This window comes from Suricata suricatta, chromosome 9, assembly GCF_006229205.1.
Source record: "Suricata suricatta isolate VVHF042 chromosome 9, meerkat_22Aug2017_6uvM2_HiC, whole genome shotgun sequence".
In the NCBI taxonomy this organism is placed as follows: Eukaryota; Metazoa; Chordata; class Mammalia; order Carnivora; family Herpestidae; genus Suricata; species Suricata suricatta.
The window spans coordinates 120,141,326-120,162,327 of NC_043708.1; the positions used below are offsets into that span (position 1 = coordinate 120,141,326).

Here is a 21,002-nt window from a genome sequence, read left to right on the forward strand (position 1 = left end):
TCAGTCGGTTAAGCCTCCGGCTTCGGCTCAGGTCAGATCTCACGTTTGTGGGTTCGAGCCCCGCGTCAGGCTCTGTGCTGACAGCTAGCTCAGAGCCTGGAGCCTGCTTCCGGTTCTGTGTCTCCTTCTCTCTCTGCCCCTCCCCCTCTCATGCTCTGTCTCTCTCTGTATCAAAAATAAATAAAACATTAAAAAAAATTTAAAGCGTACAAGCATCCAGTTATAAAATAAGTCACAGAGATGAAAAGTTCAGCATAGTATGAATATAGTCAATAACATTATAATAATGTTGTGTGGTGACATATGATTCAAAAACATTTTATATATATATAAAAGAATACGTGTTAATTGCAGAAGAGCTTAATTAAATTATGTCCATATGTGCACACACTCATATGTACACACATGCCTACCTACACATGCATTTCTCAAAATTGTATCATGTCTTGGTTTATTCCTCTAACATGTAAAAGCACCACCTCATCTTTAACTTCCTGGTTTCCAGGTTTGTAATGGCTTGGAGCAGCCAAGAAAGCAGCAGCGTTCTGATCTCAATGGACCCGTGGACAACAACAACATCCCAGAGGTAGTCTTCCAGAAGGATAAGACCTGTCGCTGAGGATGCTGGTGCTGGACCTACACACCCCATCCTGGTCTGCTCGGCCTCTCCCTGGGGTTCTCATCCCGCCCCGTGCCTGGGAAGTGGGCCGGGGGATCAAGTCAACCAAACTTGGTGTCTCTGTAGGAGGAGGTGTCTCTGCTGGTTCAGGCTCATACCACTGTGTGTTCGGGTGTTGCTAATGGTGTGTGTGTTGTGGGAGGTCACTTGTGCTCACCGGTTTGACAGAAACTCATTATACTCCACTATCAGACAGTTACGTTCCAAACCAGGGTTACTCAACAGTGGCATCGTTGACATTTGGACCAGGATACCCTCTGTTGTGAAGGGCTGTCCTTTTTACTGTAGGATGGTTAGAAGTATCTCTTACCTCTAACCCACTATACGCCAGTAGCCCACAGCAAGATCCCCAAAATGTCTACAGACATTGCCGAATGTCCCCCTGGGGACAAAAATCATCCCGGTTGAGAACCACTGTTTTTTTTTATATACATTTTGATTAGGAACTCATTTTTTAAAATTTTTGAGTGACATAGAGAGGCAGTGCGAGCGAGAACCACTGTTTTAAACCAACAACATGGGTTTGAAAAACAATCCTGTATACCCTAATACTGCCTTGATGAGGATTATTAAAATGAGGCCTCAATAAATAAGTTATACTGGAGAACATAGTTTGGCGGGGATTTTCCAGCTTTGATGAAATAACTCTGGCCACCCCATCGAGAGGTGTCCAATCTCCTTTGTCTTGCTCTTAAAGACCGGCTCTGGTAAGTCTCATGCCGGCCAGTTGGAGAGTCATTGGTGGTATAGTCTCTGGGTTCTCTTTTAGCAGCGGCAGACTAATCTGGGGGTCCCGAAGTTTCAGATGATGGCCTTTTGTACCTCATGTTTTCTCATGGGAATTGATTCCATATGTCCTGCCTAAACACCATGCTGCCTGAATGACACTGGTTTGCTTTACGGAGCTGACTTTTAAGGAACATCAGTTACCCAGTGGGGTTTAACTTTTCACATATGGTACTGAGCCTAGATCTTACAGGCCATCCACTTAAAACTGTCATGTGTTTGATTTCTTTTTTTTCTCCATATTTCCTAACAGACAAAGAAGGTGGCATCATTTCCAAGTTTTGTGGCTGGTAAGTGACTTTGAACTTTCTCTTTGGAAGCAGTTGCATGTTTTTCTCGAAGCAAATGGTATTTTTACTTTTGTTTTCTCCTGCAAAGCTTGGTTAGAAAGCACACCTTCAAGGGGAAAGCAGTGCTATAATAAGAAAAGGTGCTCAAGCATTTTGTTGTTTGAGCACTTTGTAAGCCCATATTGTTATAGAGGGAGCCCCCTATTCATGTGATTAGGGAATAGTAGACCATCCCATTTAATTATACCCTCAGTAATGGCCTCACACATGTCACTATGTTTGAATTAATAGATTGAAATGTGTCTGTAGAAGCAGCTAATTATGATCTAACACTTTTGATTACAGAGGATATAATTGCATCCAAATTCAGGCTGTTACTCCTTTTTTAGACTCTATTTCCCTCTGTTCTCCTGTCTTTTTTTTGAGGGAGTTAATATTGTGTTTCAGCATTCAGTCAAAGAATCAAAACCAATCTGTTCTGTACCACTTGTTGCTGTGGGGAGCGTGCCTGCTTGCCTATTGGCAGAACCAACCTTACATTGTCTGAAGGGCTTCAGGGAACCTTGGGCCCTGCCTTTTGAAGGTCCTCCAACACCCCTATGAGAAACCTCTTAAAGAGAATCTTTCTTCAGCCAGGAGGCTGTTTCCTGCTCTTGCTAGTGTTACAATAAACAGTGTGAATTTTATTAATTCTTTCAATAAGCTGGTAATTAATTTTTATGAAGATTTATGGTAGAAGGTAAATCAATCTTCAGAGATAAATAATTTAAAAACCTTCCCTACCCTAGTTTGCTGTCTTAGTAAAGAACTGACCCCTGGGAAACTGAGCCGCACCCCTCCCCTCATTCCCTTTCAAGGGACTAGTTTGAACCAGGCTAACCCAATTCAAACTGGTTGAAAATGAATTTATTGTCTCTACCCAATTTCAACTGGTTCGGCATTGTATTGGCTCAGTGTTGCTCAAACTGGATATTGAAAACAGTTTTGAACTATCAGAATCAATGTTATACCATTCAAATAGACTTGATTCCATTTTGACCAATTCAGGGAGGCTCAAATGGGTTTTGTTCAGTAGTTTACATGTGGTTCTAGGTAAGTTTTAGCGAGTTAAAACTGGATCAAATTGGTTTTTGTCAGGTCACAATAGGTTATTATATTTCCAGTGCAACTCGCTAGTTGTGGTTTTTTTCAGGACATGATGATTGGCAGGAAGAGACAATACCCATTCCATGCCCCCACTGTAGGGTTGATTGGTTCTTACTTTCCTTGGTGGTCAGAATGCTATGATGGGGTGTACCAGTCACATTGTTCTGGTGAAGTGAGCTCTTGTGGGTCCAAGAAGTTCACTTTTCAAAGTATCATGGTGTCATCTGGGCAGAGCTCCCTCAAACTGCTTAGGGGAATGATTTGGACATGAGATTCCCCTGGCTCTTGAGTCAGCCCCCTAGATAGAGAGGAGGTTGGTAGAGAAGGATCAGGAAGCAGTATTAATGCCCAGGTGCTCTGAGAAGTACCTCTCACTTCTAGCATTCCAGAAGACTCACTTCTCTGTACCAGCTTATACTGTTCTAAACAAAATCGAAACAATGTTGGATGCCCCAAACCAGTTTAGTTTGCCTAAAGCTGCTTGTGACCAGCTCAAACCAGTGTGGATAGCCTTAATTTAGAATTTCTTTTTAGTCTTGCCCATGCAGTGATTGTCAGAGATATTGGCCCCTGAGAACATGAGAGTCTTAACCCGGATGGCTCCACACATCTTCCTTGAGAGATGTTTCGTACCCTTGGGCTCCTGCATAGCTCCAGGACACTCACAGAAGAATCCAGCTGGCAAACTGTGGCTCCTGCCTTGTTCCTTTTAAGGAGGCAGCTCCATGTCTACTTGTACTTAGGAGACCTTGTGAATGTTTAGTAGAACCTTGAAAGATCTTGAAGACCTACTCAATAGACTTCTTTTTGTCTCTCATCAGCCAGAGCTGTACCATATGACCAGTGCCCTGATCAAACTCAGTGTTGGCTGGAGGATCCAGTATTCGGCTTTCCAGGAAGGCAGGGGAGAAGGTCTAGAAATCAGTACTGGGGGAGCAAGCCCCCAGTGCCTACCCCAGTTCTACACTCCATACAGCTGGCAAACAGTTCAAGTGTGTCTTCTGGTTAAAAGTCTGATTACTTGAGAAGACCCAGTGTATCTATGATGGCAAAGTGGGCCTCCCACCTCTTCTGGGTCTGAGAAATCACACTGGAAGGAAACCTCCTTGGAGTTTTTATGAGGGATGGCCTTAAGTCCCAGCACACGCCTCATTTCACACCTAATCATTATTAATAGTAATGAAAAATAATAAGTTACTGTATAATGACAACAGACACCAACTTGACTTTGACTGAGGGCTTAATGTGCTCCAGTGCCAAGGATGTGTGCTGTGGGCCTACTTCAGGGTGGCCACCGTAGGAAGGGCAGATGCTTGCCTCGATCCTATTGGTTAGGAAAACTGAGGTTCTGGGGACTCATTCGAGGTCTTGCGGCTGCTGATCTTAGACCCATATCTGGGTACTTTGTAGCATAAGCTCCTCACCAGGGGTTTCCTGCCTCCTTAACGTGTCTTCATATACCACTATCATCAATAATGAGGCCAGGGAATTCTTTTTTTAATGCTTATTTATTTATTTTGAGACAGAGACAGAGCATGCAGGGAAGGGGTCCAAGAGAGAGGGATAGAGGGAATCCCAGGCAGGCTCCATACTGTCAAAGCAGAGCTGACGTAGGACTTGATATCACAGACCATGAATCATGACATGAGCTGATATCAAGGGTCAGATGCTTAGCCAACTGAGCTACGCAGGCGCCTTTGAGGCCAGGGAATTCTTACTGGGTGCTTACCTCGAGCCAGGCACATACCGACTCGGTAGTCCTCATAATAACACTAAGAGGTCGGTGCTGTTACAGATGAGTAAACAGGCCCAGAGAGTCATGTACTCAAGGTCACCAGGTAGTATGTGGCAAAACTGGGATTGGAACCCAGGTGGGAGTCTGCGCTCATTGTCCCCAAACTGTACTTCTGGAGCAACCCTTAGCATGCAGCAGGTGAGGAAAAAGAAGCCTTTACTTGGAGATCGCACATGGCTTAGATTCCAGGGAGCCCACAGGAGAGCCTACCAGAGGTCAGAGATGTTGGGCCCTCTCAAGCTCAGAGTCACAGCTCCCTCTCATCAGAAGCATCTGAGGGAAGAGGCCCCCTGACCATCATCTGCAGGAAAAAACCTCAGGATCCATTGATCCTCTTGGCTCCTCTCAGACCAGAAAGGTTGACGCCACAGAGTGAACCTTGTGCAAGGGCCCAATGGATAGAGGACCCACCGCATTCCCTGTGGGGAGGAATCCTGGAATGGCAAGACCTCCAGGATGTCCCCTACTGAGGGATATGGAGGCTGGCAGTGGCATGAGTCCAAGTGGACTAGGTGGTTCTCTACCTCTGAATGAGTATATGTAAAAGGCTTTTCCATGAAACCGAAAAGTTGGTGCTGGTCCCAAGCAATGGAGTCTAACAGTGGCAGCCTCAGGACAAAACAACAGAGGCTGATAGATCGTATTCTGTTCCCCACACTGTTCTCTAATCCAACAGCCAAAGCTTATGCAAGATGTCCTGAGACAAACCCCACCCCACCCCACCAGCAGCTCTAGGCTCGTGCTAGAATGTTGCCTGTCCTCAGGTGTCAGGGCCTGGGGGTCCCTTACAACCTGCCTCTACCTTGTCAACTTCCCCCTTATGTGCGGTCCCTTGGCTCTGCTGAGCTTGCTCCTTATACCTTTTAGGGGTTCTCATAGTGATAAAGCCACTTGGTTATTTTCATGTAGTGGAAACTTATGATCCAGCTTTGTAAAATGAGCACTTGGGGTGAACCTGTTCAGATTAAGACTCCTAAAATGAAGGCAGCTCATGTATTTTCTTCTGCAGCCTGTCAGAGGGGTCAGCCTCCTGAATCACAGAGCGGGTAGGCCTGGGGGACTGGTGGGCATGTGTCTGGGGAGCTGTTGGTGTAAGAATGGGAGTAAGGTTAAACCTGGACCACAGGGGCCCGGAATATTCCAAAGGGAAGTTGTCAAAGCCAAAATGACTTTCCTTTTTTCAAGGCACCTGGGTGGCTCACTCAGTTAAGTGTCTGAGTCTTGATGTCAGCTCAGGTCATGATCTCACAGTTCATGAGATCGAGCCCTGCTTGGGACTTTGTGCTACTGCAAGGAGACTGCTTGGGATTCTCTCTCTCCCTCTCTCTTTACCTCTCTCTCTCAAAATAAATAAACTTAAAAACAGGACTTTCCTTTTTTACAAACATTATTTGATCTTGTCTTCAGTTTTCCAAATGGAGTTGTGAATTAGACAGATTTTAAAATGGGAGCTTTTATTCACTGGAGGTTTGTTAAGATATTTCTGAGTAGTGCTTAGATCAAGCCAAAATCCATAAGAATTAAAAATGCATTCTAGGGGCGCCTGGGTGGCTTAGTCAGTTAAGCGTTCGACTTTGGCTCAGGTCATGATCTTATGGTTCGTGGGTTCGAGCCCCACGTCAGGCTTTGTGCTGACAGCTAGCTCAGAGCCTGGAGCCTGCTTCCGATTCTGTGTCTCCCTCTCTCTCTGACCCTCCCCTGCTCGCACTGTCTCTGTCTCTCAAAAAAATAAATAAAAATAAAAACAATAAAAAAATTTTTTTTAATGCATTCTACCCTGGAAATCCTTATTTCCCTTCTCTATCTGTACATCCCTGACCCCCATCCCTTTCTGGAGTAGAAACTACTGTTGAGTCTCTTGTGCATCCTTCCAGAAATTTCTTGCACGTATACAAAGCTATAGACCCTTTTCTTAAAAATAGGTATTACACTGGGACAAATGGGCTTTGCTTTTTTATTTCTTGGTATATCTTGGGAGATAATAGCTAGAGAACCATCTTACTATTAAGTGTCTGCCCAGAATTCAGGTTCATAGCCTTACGGAGGGTGTTAGTGAGTCCCCCGTGGACTGTCTGGTTGCTTCTGGTCGGTGTAGCAGTGAGTGGCCTCATGGATATGTCTCTGTGTCCATGTATGAGTTCTCTTACAGAAGCCATTCCTAGAACGAGTAAGGTTACAGTCTGCGATATGCCAACTTGGAGAGAGATGGCCCACGAGGAAGACAGGGTCCACCACCCTCCGTTGTGCGTGGGATCGCTGGTTTACCAACATTGTGTGCCGTCCAGCCGCTCGGGCTCAGCCAGGCCTATGGATGAAGAGTGACACATTGTTGATGTTATGTGCGCCTCTTCCATTGGAAGTGGAGCCAAGAGCCATTGCATGTGTTTACAAGCTGTTTGTGTTTATTTTCTGGTGTGGCATCTGTTTGTCTTTTTTGCCTACTCCTCTGTTGGTTCTTTGGTGTTTCTTATTGATTTGTACTGTTCTTTACGTATAAAGGAAATTTGCCCTTTGATTTATGTTGTAACAGTTTTCCTTAAGCTAATGTCATCTTTTGCTTTTTTGCATTTTTTTTCAGTTTTTATTTAAATTCCAGTTAGTTAACATACAGTGTAATGTTAGCCTCAGGTGTACACTGTAGTGATTCAGAACTTACACACAACACTCGGTGTTTGTCACATGTGCCCTCCTTAATCCCCATCTCCTATTTAGCCCATACCCCCCACCCATCTCCCCTCTGGTAACAGTCAGTTTGTTCCCTAGAGTTAAGAGTCGTTTCTTGGTTTACTTCTCTCTTTTTTTCCCTCTGCTTCTTTTTTTTCTTTAAATTCCACATATGAGTGAAATTACATAGTATCTGTCTTTCTCTCTTTTTTTTAAATTTTTTATTTTATTTTATTTTTTTGGGAGAGAGAGAGAGACAGCGTGAGCAAGGGATGGTCAGAGACAGAGGGGGACCCAGAATCCAAAGCAGGCTCCAGACTCTGAGCTAGCTGTCAGCACAGAGCCTGATGCGGGGCTTGAACCCACGGACCGTGAGATCATGACCTGAGCCAGACGCTTAACCTACTGAGCCACCCAGGCGCCCCTGTATCTGTCTTTCTCTAGCTGACTTACCTCACTTAGCATAATATCCTCTAGCTTGTCCATCCATGTCATTACAAATCGCAAGATTTCATTCTTTTTATGGCTAATATTCCATTTCACACACACACACACATGCACACACATGCACACCACACCTTAATCTGTTCATCAAGTCAGTGGACACTTGGGCTCTTTCCATAATTTGGCTATGGTAGATAATGCTACCATAAACATCAGAGTGCCGGCAGGTACCCCTTTGAATTAGTACTTTTGTATTCTTTGAGTAAATAATAGTAGTGTAATTGCTGGATCATAGGGGAGTTCTATCTTCAACTTTTTGAGGAACCTCCATATTTTTACTTTGCTGAACATTTTATGTAGTCAACCATATGCATCTTTTTCCCTTGAACTTACTAAGTTTTTGTGATTAGTATGACCTTTATACTCTTATCATTATTATTTTTCCTTATAGAACTTTTATGATTTTATTTTAATGAGTTACATATTTGATTTATCTGGACTTTATTTTGGTATGTGGATCCAGAAGGAGTCACATTTTAAGCATTTTCTTCCAAACAGCTATCTGTGCCAAAACTGTTCCATGAATTTTTCCTCACTGAAATAAAATACTGCCTTTATTCTATAATAAATTGTCATATACATTTAGGTCTGTTTCTGGGTCTCCACTGAGGTCCCAGAACCAGCCTGCTTTATTTGACTGGGGATTTACTGCACATTTTATTATCTGGAAGGCTAATTTCTGTCTTCTGTCACTCTCCTCCCTGATCAGAACTTCCCTGGGTTCTCTTGCATATTTATTTTTCCATAGAAACTTTAGAATGAGCGTATCTAGTTACACAGTAAAAATTCCTGTTGGCATTTTTATTTGGCATGCATTAAATTTATATTAGTATATGAAATGGCAGAAGCCTCCATTTGAAACACCGGTTGGGAAATCTGGATCCTGCTGACGTCTCCCTCTGGCCAACAGCCTCATAAGTGAACTTGGAAGTAGGGCCTCCTCTGCTCTAAATGGCCAGAGTCTTGGGGGAGCCCCTGAGCCAGAAGTGCTCAGCTCAGCTGCCCCTGGACTTCCCACCTGCAGAAACTAAGATAACACATATTTATTGTTGTCAGGTGCTAAGTTTTGGGATCATTTGTTACATGTATATAGATAACTAATATACTATATATTTTTAAAATAAAGTGCATCATGATTCATACTGATTTTCAGATAAAATGCATTATGATTTACATTATCATGACTATAGTGTTTTTACATTTGTACCTTTCCTTTCCTATGCCCCAAATCAACATAATTTCTGCGTGTTTTATTTCTTCAATCGTAAAATAGTCTCAGAATAACAAGACCATCATTGCCAAGGACGTGTGATTATAGATATAATTCAAGATTCATTTGCATTGACTTTGGTCTTTAGAGGATAGCCCAGGAGGGATATGCCATCAACTTCCTGTGTTTTAAAATGATCCAGAATAGTTCTTCTCTTTGTTATTATGTCACAAATACATACACATTTAGATGCATTTTTCTTTTCGTTCTTAGGAATTTACTTTTTTCACTGAATTTGCTTTTATAATTAAATAAGTACATGGTTCTAAAGTCAAGAATACAAAAGAGGGTGTATGCAGAGATGTCTAGTTTCTTCCCTATTATCGTACCCCCCAATCCATTCCTTCCAGTAGAGATAACCAGTTTTAACATTTTACGTACTTTAAGTGTGAATCTTCTCCTTTCTTAGATAAATGGTAATGAGTTAGACACCCTTTTCTCCATCTTGCCCTTTACACTTACACTAAACCTTGGAGATTTTTCCAAAGTTCCACACAGCGCAGACCAGTAGTGGAGGTATTCTGTGCTGTTCCGTGAACCTCACCGTGTGGTTGGATATCCCCTAGGCGGGAACATTAGGTGACTTCCAGAGCTTTGCTCTTATACCTAGTGCTGCAGCGAGCAGCTTCATCTATGCCTTTGCCCACTTTTGACAGTTTTGGTATTCATTTTCCTTTTTCTGGGATATAATTCTCCCCAGGTGCAGGCTTATGCTTAGGAACTGTCTTGGTCAGATCTGTGTACTATGTTGAGCTTGGCTCTGCCCTTCCTTGATTCCTTCTCTTCCTCCAGTGACTTCATCTCACTTATTGGGTGCCTAATGTACCACACTGTAGAGCTTTCAAATCCTTTCCTTCAGTGCTGACCCAGCCTGTCCTGCAGCCCCAGGCATGTCCTCTCCAGGGCTCTGGGTTTTCAGCGTCTTCTCATTTATGTCAGCCTTCTTACAGGGTCACCTTTAACAGAGGCTTCTTGGAGGCACAGCTCAGCCCATGGCAGTGCCAGGGTGTCTGCCTCTGGGACACGGGTGGTATTCAGGGCAGGGGAAACCCTTCCATAGCCTGGAGACCACGCCCCAGGTCTGTGGGGAGAAGGTCTGACCCGAGGTCCAATTTCACAACTCTGAGATTCATCCCCTCCTGCCTCCTCACCTGTTCTTGACACCTTCCCTAGGCCAGCTCTTGGGCTTATCTCTGTGGCTTGCCTGGCACGTGGCCTTGGCACTCTGCCTGCTCCTAGCCTCTCCTCAGAGGGCTGCGGCCCCTCCTCTCAGCTGAGAGCAGGACCCATCTGCGCTGTTGAACCTCACTGGATCTGATGTGCTTTCTCTCCTGTATCTTCCACTCTTCCCTCTGCTGGCTTCTGAGTGCATCTGTCCCAACCTGCATGTGTCTATAGCCACCACTCCACCTTCCTCTTCTTCTACACCAGACTTTGGGGATGGTTGCTTCATTCTGCACACCTCCCCTACACTCCACAACCCCCTGGCTGGCTTCCACTCTGCCCTGCTGTTCTCCAAAGCAGCTCTCTGAGGTCACTGCTGGGCTCCTGGTCACTATGCACCAGAAGCATGAGGGCTCCTTTCTCCTCCTGCCAGCTTAGGCAGAGCTGGGGATGCCCCCCTGGCTACAGAGTGCCAGAGCTCAGCAGAGCTGGGTTCTGGGCTCTCTCCCCACTTGCTCCACCCCTTCCCCCAAGAAGTCTTCTGTGTCTGAAGAATCTCCAAGCCCAGCCCCCTCCAGGATCCCCTCCTCAGTGAGCTGAGCTCTGTCCATCCAGTCACACAACCTGCTTTCCAGCAACTCCTCATCCTCACCTCATGTTCCACACTGAATTGAACCTTCAGAATGGATCACGTCTGTCGCTGTCTCTCTGGCACCATCATTACCCTCATCCACACCATCATCATCACCATCACCATCACCATCATCACCACCATCACCACCACCATCATTACCACCATCACCATCACCATCACCATTGTCACCACCATCATTACCATCAGCATCAGCATCACCACCACCATCAGCACCATCACCACTGTCACTACTACCACCACCACCACCATCATCATCACTATCATCATCTCCATCGCTGTCACTCACTTGCTAGGACAACTGCAGTAGCCTCCCAGCTGCTCTCCCTTCTTCCCCTCTGTGGTTTGCCTCTCTGCAGCTAGAGTTGCTTTCTAAAAACAGAGTGGTCAGGCCACTTCCCTGACCAGTACTCTGCAGTGACAGTCCTTAGTGTAGCTCCAGGACCCCCATGACTGGCCAGCACTTTCTCTGCAGCCACAGCTTGTTCTGCCTGCTGGCCCACCCCATGCAGCAGAGCAGTGTGAACATTTTGTAGTTCTTGTAAAGTACTGTACTCTGCCACCCCAGGGCCTTTGCACCTGCTCTTGCCTGAGCCTGGAAAGCTCTCTTCTCCTTTCTGTCTCTGGCTCTTTTGATTCCTTTGCATCCTTCAGATATGAGCGCAAAGAGCAGCTGCCCCAAATTCCTTTAGAGGTCAGGCTTCCCTGTTGCTTTCTCCATGGCATTCATCATGGGGCCTCCTGATGCATTTATTTGGTGATTGTGATATTGAAGGTCAGCCTGTGAGCTCCACGTTTTCTGTCCTCACAACAAAAAATGCTTAGTACCTGACTCAGTGGCAGTGGTCTTGTGCAAAGCCATTGACCCCATATGTACTGTCCTCATTTCTTGGTTTTTTTTAGTTTTTTTTATGTTTTTCATTTATTTTTGAGAGACAGAGAGAGACAGCACAAGCAGGGGAGAGTCAGGGAGAGAGGGAGACACAGAATCCAAAGCAAGCTCTAGGCTCTGAGCTAGCTGTCAGCACAGAGCCCGACTTGGGGCTCAAACCCACAAACCGTGAGATCATGACCTGAGCCGAAGCCAGAAGCTGGACGCTTAACCAACTGAGCCACCCAGGTACCCCTGTCCTCATTTGTAAAATTGGGACACTGAGATCTGCTTCATGAGTTGTTGAGGACCAAGTGGAATTATACTTCTGTAACACCCAGAGGGGTGGGGTGTCAGGGGTGGGGGCTCTACTCAGTGACCTTTCAGATGCACATCTAACACTCCCGTCCTTGGCTGTGCTCTGGCTCTACCCAACTGCCCCTTGCCTCCAAGATAGGGGGTAGACCAGGCTACTGGTTCGAAGCCTCTGTTTACCACCCACCTCATGACACCAAAGGTGTCAGGGACCAGAGCTCCAAGGCCTGAATCTCTGGCCGCCCCCCCCCCCCCGCTTTCCTGTTTAGAGGGGTTGGCAGGGCTTAGATTTTCCAACAGATGTTTTCACATGGAGGCTTCCCCTCAACAGGAAGGAGCCCTATTCTTCTTTGTCCAAACTTGGCAGTACATTCTACATACACTTATCTTTGTATAATATATGCCCTAACAAGAAAATAAAAAAGGAAAAATCACTCTCTGGGGAGATGGGATCTCCTTTAAACCTCTTTTTATTCTTTTGTTGTTCTGTCTCCCTCTGGTGGTCTTGGCATAGGGTTAGTTCAAGAGTTGGGCCAAATTAGAGCAATTTGTGCTCAGACATGCAGGGCCAGCTGCTTTAGTATTGTAATGAAGCTGTTTGATTTTTGGTTCTGCGTTTCATGATTGGAGTTGAGAGCAGTATCTGTGAACCTGAAAGACCCCCCTCCTCACACCGGAAGCTCTCCTCAGCTTTTCCTAATAAATGTGCAGGTCGGAGTGGGGCTGACTGGCAGGCAGGATGCTGGAGGCACCGTTTTGTTTTGTATTGTTTCCTTTTTGAAAGAAAGAACAAGGCAGGAATGACGAGAACCTCTGGCAGAGGGAGGCGGAGGAAGTGGCATCTGTCGGAGTTGTAACACAGACCTGAATTTTTCACTGGCTTCTTGCAGGGAGCAGCCGTCCATGGGTGCTAGTGGTGGACCCCACTGGCCGGGATTGGGTATCCTCACACATGGGAGTCTGTGTTCCCTGATCTGGTGGGGGAGATGGGGCCAGCTTTTAATATAACTACTCGGAGACATAGATTTATTTTTTAAAATTTTTTTTTCAATTTTTTTTTTATTTTTGAGACAGAGAGAGACAGCCTAAGTGGGGGAGGGGCAGAGAGAGGGAGACACAGAATCTGAAGCAGGCTCCAGGCTCTGAGCTGTCAGCACAGAGCCCAACATGGGGCCTGAACCCTCGAACCGTGAGATCATGACCTGAGCCAAAGTCAGACACTCAACCAACTAAGCCACCCAGGCGCCCCAAGGGACATAGATTTAAACAGGAAATGAACTTCAGAAAGGTCTGGCAAGCTGCCCAAGGTCACCCCAGGAACTGGTAAAAGACAGTGGCCTCAGAGGGTAGAAGTCAGTTCAAAAGGCCGGCCTCCCACCCCCAGGGATGGGCTCCACGTAATGCCATTCGACTCCCACCCGACAGGTGGGGCATGAGGACCCTTGCCCAGGCCCAGGCACTCCCTGGGTGCTGGTTCAGGGTGTGGGTGGGCAGTTACCCCAGGCTGCAAGGACCTCTCAAGACTTTCCCACAGAACACAATAGCACCATCTACTGGTCAGTAATGGTCCCTGCATGGAGGATGGGTGGTTTGGGCCCCTCCATGGGGTGACCCTGGGCAAAATGATGGGCGCTTGGAACCGCACTCACTGGAGAGAATGAGGCCTGAGGGGAAGATGGGGTGAGATAGTGAAAATGCACGTACTTCAGTCAGAAGCCCTGAGGGGCAGGGTGGAAGGTGCTGCTGTGTGATTGGCAGTCCCCTGGCCCTCTGTGGGGGTGGCATCTGTCTTCTCTAGCTGGTGACAAGTGCCAGTGCACCTGCAGTGCGCACTAGAGCTGTTGATGGATGGACAGGGAGGGGCTCCTCCCTCCATACCCCTCCCCATTCTGCAGCCTCCCCTCTCCCATCCGCTCCTCCCCTCTCTCGGTGCCCCCAGCCCTGGCCAGCTGGAGAAAGTTTGTCATCTCCAGAGCGAGGACCAAGGCACCTGAGATGGAAGGAGCAGCCGGGAGTCTCACCCTTGTGACCTGGGTCTGTGTAAGAAGGCAGGCGCTAGCCTGGCCTCCCAGAGGGCTTTGCTCCCAAGATGGCAGGGAAAGGAGTTCTTGTGTGCTGGAGATCAGGTATCCCCACCCTGGCTGCTCCTCAGTGTGGCCTGGGGGGTGGGGAGTAGTGCAAACCCCAGACCCCACTCGGGGTCCACTGAGGCAGAGTCTCTCAGATGGAGTGGGGACTCTGCAGGCCCCATGGTCTCAGCATGATTCTGGACACGGAAGGAGCTGCTTGGGATCTTCTGCTCTCCCTCTTTCCATCCTCATGTGTTGCTGCTTTGCATGTTTTAGATGACCTACCACGTCCTACCATCGGGTACAGGATTTGGAAGAGGTTTGTACCACTTGGTACCTACAGCCAAGAGGTTCCTCATGTTGATGATGGTGGAGACCACCATTCGGGATGTGGCTGCCTTTGGGCCTGGTCCCTGCTTTGTCACTTAATATCAGCATGGTCATGGCATCCCTCTGTCCTGCGGGCCTCGGTGCACTGACCCGCAGCCTGCCCACAGGGCCATGTGAGCGCATTAGCTGGCCGTGGGCACTGCCTGCTGCCTCCCTCACCTGTGCTCAAGGCCCTGCCTCAGCTAAGTGCTAGCTATGACTTGTCTTTTGAATGAGGTGCAAATAAAAGCTACGAATCATCAGTTAATAGCTTGCACTTTATATGCTCTCAGCATTTATGAGGCTTATCCTATTAATCTTAACTTTGCAAAAACCCTAAGGAGATAGAAATCAGGAATTCCTCCTCAGCCCATTTTGCTGGTGACTAAATAGAGGCAAAGAAGAAGGAGAGAGAGAGAGAGAGAGAGATGACTGTCCAAAGGGCACAAAAGAGGGTGTCAGTTTCCCAGAACATTCCAGAAAGCACACTCCTTCTCCAGTATCTCCCTTCCCGTCATTCGGGTCTCTGCTCCCCGTAGCTTCTGAGAGCAGCCTTTCCCTTCCTCATCAGATCGAGACTGAGTCCCTGTCACCTCACACCAGGCGTGGCTTCCTGCCTCCTACTTCCTTTCTGAAAAGACCTTGCTTTTTCATTTGCTTTGTTTACCCAACTGAGAAAGGGTACCTCCAGTCTTAGTCCAGTCATTGTCATGGCTGTCCCAGCCCTGGGGACACAGCTTGGTCCTTAACACTGACAGGCAGGAGGGGGAGGTGCAAGTGCCTTCTGTCTATAGAATCAGGAGGACCTGTCAGTTCCCCGCCCCACCCGGCACAGACCCCCCCAGGCCTTGTTGCAACAGTAAAATAGTCAGGACAGTGACATGACTTGGTGAATCCTCCTCTGTGGCCAGTGGGCTGTAAGCCCTGGCGCTGCCTTCCTGCACCATGTGTGCGCCCTGGGGTGAGAGGTCCTGGGGTCAGAGGCCTGGGGCGTTGCAGGTTCAGAGGTGAGGCCCCTCTTCTGGGTGGCCCTTCTTGTCTTTGGTTCTCTGAGAGGCCTCAGCCGTGGGCCTCCCCTGTCACTCTCCCCATGGGGGTGAAGATGCTGGTCACAGAGCAGGGCCACATTTTTGGGAACGCGGGGTGCCAGGCTCCCTGCTGCCAGGCCTTCCTTCCTCTCTGGTCTCGACATTGTCTTCAAAACTCCTGTGTCTGGTTTAGGGCTTGTGGTAATGCAGGTGTGTTATTAGCCTGATGATTTAAGGTTCCCGCCCACAGAAAGCACCGCGTTCTGTTTGCAGGCTCAGGTGTCATGGTGGCCACTTCACCTCGACTCCCCCACAGGAGCACAGACCTAGGGATGCAGTGTGGCCCCAGGGGGTCAGAGCCACAGGCGCTGCTCCTGCGTGGGAAGGTTGGCAGGCGTTCATGCGTGTGCACATACATGCACAGGCGTGTGTGTGCATACGTGTGTGTGGGGGCGGGGAATTGATGGCTTGTTCTGTGCTGACTTCTGGTGAGGAGGGTGTGGGAGAGCCCTCAGAGGTCCCACCACCCAGGTGCCTGTGATGGGCTGGTTCTCTCCCACCAGAGCCAGTGCCGACCGAACTGGAGGCCAGCGTGGGTGGCCCGGGAGGGATACGGAGAAGTCACCATCCCATGACCGATGACAGCCGCTGGCACTGACCTTTGGGGAAGGTGGCGGTAACAGTGGCATGAGAAATGTTTGATCAGTACGTGGGCCTATGTGCTCCTCTTGGGTGTCTTTTAAGCACCAAAGGGGGAGTTTATAGACCTGCCAGAAGCTAGGGTACCCCCCGGGCCCTCCAGGAAGTCCCAGCCTCCACCACCAGGCCCTCATGCCCCCCATCAAGGGCCCCTGCACCCATCCCCCCTGCCCTCACTGACCCCCTGAGGCTCTGGAGCACTGCGGCCACCCACCTCCGCTGTCACAGGAGGCCTTCTCCAGACGCAGTAATGTCACCTGAGTGTGAAGAACTTTCCCAGAGAAACGGATGTGGTGGGGATGCCACTTCAAAGGGCAGCTCTGCCCCTCCAGACTCTCAGTGTGGACACTGGAGGAAAGGGGCCCTCCTTTGTCACATCTCCCCCTACCCAGCTCCCAGCCCAAGTCTCCTGAAGGGACCCCTTCTCTTGGTTCTTCTGGTAGCAGAGATTCTTCTTTCCTCCAGACACGGATGACAGAGCTAGAACAGGGGAGGGGCTTCAGGCTTGCCGAGAGGCGTTGCCAGCAGCCTGTGGAAGTCCCTGGAGTGTCGTCTACGGGGGAGGGCCAGGGAGGCCCTCACCATCAGCGACTTCTGCAGACAGTGCTGGGGGGCTGAGGGCTGCAGCCTTGGGCTTGGTTCCGCAAGGGTTTGCTGGAGGCTTCCACAAGTGTCAGCAAAGATCCCTGGAGTAAACCACCTGAGCACCCAAGAGGAAGGGGTGCATCCTCTGGGGGCTGATGCAGAGACTGTCAGGGTCAGGGAGGAGAAAGGGAGAGGGTCCCCAGGGCAGTGGGGTCATGATGGGAGGGCCTCCGCCATTCCATGGGACATGACCTGGGGAATTCCTACGCTGGGACCTGCTGGGACCTGTTATTACTAATAGGCTTCTTTCAAACTTCAGCATACTTCACCTTGTTCTAAAGCCCTTTGTAAGGGGCACCTGGGTGGCTCAGTCGGTTAAGGGTCCAACTTTGGCTCAGGTCCTGATCTTGTGGTTTGTGAGTTTGAGCTCCGTGTTGGTTTCTGTGCTGACAGCTCAGAGCCTGGAGCCTGCTTTGAATTCTGTGTCTCACTTTCTCTCTGTCCCGCCCACACTCATGCTCTCATGCTCGCTCTCTCTCTCTCTCTCTCTCTCTCTCTCTCTCTCTCTCAAAAATAAACATTAAAAAAATAAAGCACTTTATAGACTGGGCTTGAGTCCAGGAGCCGTCGCACTGGTGCGGAAGAGATGACAGCAGTTCCACATCTGTGGTTTCCCCCTGTTCAAGTCTGATGTGTGCCCTGGGTATGGATCTTGAGGCAGGCAGTGTAGACTAATGCTCACAAGCTATGGCCCATTGTAGAGCTTTAATTTCAGGTCAGAAGAGCTGAGGTTTGTTCCGGTGACAGTGTGGCGCACATGCTACCTCCCGAGGCATCTCGGCTCTGTGTGCCCTTTTCTCCTATAGATTAAAGAGATCCAGAGTTTCAGAGTCATTTAGAAAACTTTCCCTGAACCCAGGGTGGGTCTGGTTCACGTTCACTTCTCAGGGTGAAAACCTGCTCACTATGCTCACCACATACTTGGCTCCCGGCGCCTGAGCAGCCTCGGGTGGGCGTGCGGTCGGGGGTGGGATCCGGGGCCCCAGACTTGAGTCTGCGGACATGGGGTGACAGAGGCCAGTGAAACTCCCCTTGTCCCCTCACGGGCACATACCTCTGAACTGGAACACTGTGTTGTGGGGACTCACGGACTTCTGCCTGTGTCCTGAGAGCAATCAGAGGCCCCATGAAGTTTACGGGAGGGGAGGAAAAAAGATCAGGTCTCCAATCTAGAAGGACCCTCTGGTGGCAGCATGGTCTGTGCATGGAAGATTCATGTCTTAGTCCTTAGCGGGTCTCAGGGGCAGGCTGAGTGATGGTCTACAGGTTACCGACTACGGACCCAGGCCTGCGCCTGCTCACTAGACATCTTGCCTGTGTCTGCTTTTGTCCTATGGGTGCAGAGGTGACTAGTTACAGACAGACTACAAAGCCCGAGATATTTTGCATCCAGCCCCTCACAGAAAAGATTTGCTCATCTTACCTTCAGCTGCCTGTCTCGGACAGGAGTCACTAGCTACCTGTGGCTATTTCTATGGAAATTAATTAGGTTGCATAAAATTAAAAAAATTCAGCTCCTCTGGGGCTCCTGGGTGGCTCAGTCGGTTAAGCGTCCAACTCTTGGTTTCAATGCAGGTCATGATCTCAGAGTTTGTGTGTTCAAGCCCCGCATCGGGCTCTGTGCTGACTGTGGAAGTCTGCTTGGGATTCTCTCTTCCTCTTTCTCTCTCTCTGCCCCTCCCCTACTTGTACTCTCTCTCTCTCTCTCTCTCTCTCTCTCTCTCTCTCTCTCAATATAAATAAATTAACTTATAACATAAAAATCCAGTTCCTCTCACAGTAGCCACAGTCCAAGCGCCCCAAAGCCACACGTGGCTAGCAGTTCCTGTACTGAACAGTACGAAGATAAATGTTCCGTGTCATGGCAGAAAGTTCCATTGACAGCACTGGCCTAGAGGCGGCAGGGGGAGTGAGGACCATGTTACCCAGCCTGGACCTGAGGTGTATGGGATGGGGGCGGGGGGCACCGAGGCATGTGACAGGGCCAGAACCCTACAGTGCAGAGGAGAGGACAAAGCCCCAGAAGAACTGTAGGGTAGCAGGCAGTTTCTGCTCACTGTCCTGGGTTCCAGAGGGCTCTGGGGACAGGCATGGAAATGCTGCCCTCTTGGGGACAGGACGTTTCTGGGATGATAGCAGGTGGCTGTCACCATGGAGGCCGAGGTGCCTTGAGTGACCTGGAATTGCCCTCCTGTGCCTCGCGTGTGGAGTTTCCTGACCTGGGTGTGGGTTTTGTGAAGCTACTTGCACCACTCGCTGTGTGGCGATGAGGGAAGCGGACCTCCCACTGCGGGCTGCACATGGGCGATGGCTCAGCCCTGCTCCCTTGTCTCCTGTCCCTGCTGCCGCGTTCCTTTGTTCTCTGGGGAGATGCTAACTGTGGCCTCTGCAGTTCCAGGGCCCTGCGAACCCGAAGACCTCATCGATGGGATCATCTTTGCTGCCAACTACCTGGGGTCCACCCAGCTGCTCTCAGAGCGCAACCCTTCCAAAAACATCAGAATGATGCAGGCGCAGGAGGCCGTCAGTCGGGTCAAGGTACCGGAAGGCTCAGCAGAGCCCTGGTTCACTGGAGTGGGGGAGGGGGAACCCCACCACTGTCAGCATGGAGAGCGGGAATGCCTGAGGTCACCTGGCGAGGCCAAGGGAGACTTTGGCCTGTCTAGAAGAATGCTGAGCTCGGGGAAGAGGCCGCTGGCTCCTGATGAGGAACCACCACCCGGCCACTGGAGGCAGGATTTTTGAGGGTCCCAGCACATCCCGTTCATAAAGCACCTTTGCATGGAGGCTCAAATCCCGTTTTGACGATCTGTGTATCTTTGGCACCAAAGTGCTTGTAGAAGGTGAAACAAAGAAATCACATTCTTTATTTAAATAGAAAATTCTGACATACTTGCCGCTCTGGGCACCCATTGAATCGCCTGGTTTTCAATGGTGGGTACAGCCAGCCAGGGGAAAGATGAGGCCACGTCAGCAAAACTAATGGGGCAAGGGGAGAAGGGCATGGCGGTCTGAGGAGGTGCCCCCCTGGGCAGTTTGGGGTCTGTGGATGCTGCCAGCCCCTGTGGGTTGAGAAACTGTGTCAGACCCCTCCCCTGTCCTCACTGACCGCCTGTATGGAGCCAAAGGGGTCTGTGCTGTGAGCCCATGGCGATCAGGAGAAAAGAAAGAAGCACAGAGCCCAGGGCTCCCTGCCCTAGAGCCTCATGCTCTGCTGCCAGCCCATTGCATCTGGCCTTGGCCTTGCCCTCACAGATTTTGGCGGCTGCACTTAGGGGCCGTGTGTGGGCTTCTCTTGGGCGGCGTGTGCTCCCCAAGGTGGTGGCCACGCACTCATCCTGCTCCTGCCCCCTTCCTCTGAGCACACGGTCTGAGTCCTGGGGTGTTGACCATAAGTCTGAAATAACTTAGCTGCCCTTCCTTCTCTTCCTTTCTTTCTTCCTTTGTCTGTTTTTCTTTTCTCTTACATGCTGCCCAGAGGATGCAAAAGGCTGCTAAAATCAAGAAAAAAGCGGTGTGTAGGACCAAGGGGTTTGCTTGTGTTTCTGGGCCTTGTCCTGTGCAGTTTGGGGGGCGGTCCTATTTGTAGGAACACAAATCATGTGGCAAACAGCCTTTTCCTCTTCCCTTGGTAGATAAATATTAGGCTTTTGAACAAAACCACAGACACTTTTTTTTTTAACCACTCACTTACAGAAGAACCTCATTGCCTTTTCTGTTTCTTGTGCAGTCTCTCGGGCCAGAACGCGGTTAATGCTCTGATGTTACTGTTTAACCAGACGGCTTTTACGTGTGGCATTTCTTATGACCATGTGACGCATTAAGTTCTTCGGCCTCCTGTATGGAATTAATTAAATTGTTCTGATACTTAAAGACTCATTAAGTGTAATTTACTAAATCAGGATGACAAGAAGGTCAGTTTGCCCATGAGTTGTGTTCTCCACTGATAAGAGTTTCTGGAGCATGAGCAAACTTCAAAAAAAACTGAGATGACCTCTAGTCATTTGTTTGTAAAGCTGGTCATTTAGTAAATGACGAGTCCTTCCGATACAGAAA

At 48.9% G+C, this 21,002-nt stretch overlaps 1 protein-coding gene across 3 annotated transcripts in view; it reads left to right on the forward strand.

The window, feature by feature from the left end:
• APBA2 (amyloid beta precursor protein binding family A member 2) overlaps positions 1 to 21,002 on the forward strand; it is a 241,508-nt gene that overhangs the window by 197,926 nt on the left and 22,580 nt on the right. For 2 of the 3 annotated variants that reach the window (XM_029951927.1, XM_029951929.1), the window contains exons 5-7: positions 506 to 586; positions 1,719 to 1,755; positions 19,339 to 19,484. In XM_029951927.1, the coding sequence (XP_029807787.1) occupies positions 506 to 586; positions 1,719 to 1,755; positions 19,339 to 19,484 (264 nt within the window). Of the gene's footprint in view, positions 1 to 505; positions 587 to 1,718; positions 1,756 to 19,338; positions 19,485 to 20,424; positions 20,461 to 21,002 lie in introns of all 3 variants that reach the window. The other variant, XM_029951928.1, reaches the window with a different exon arrangement.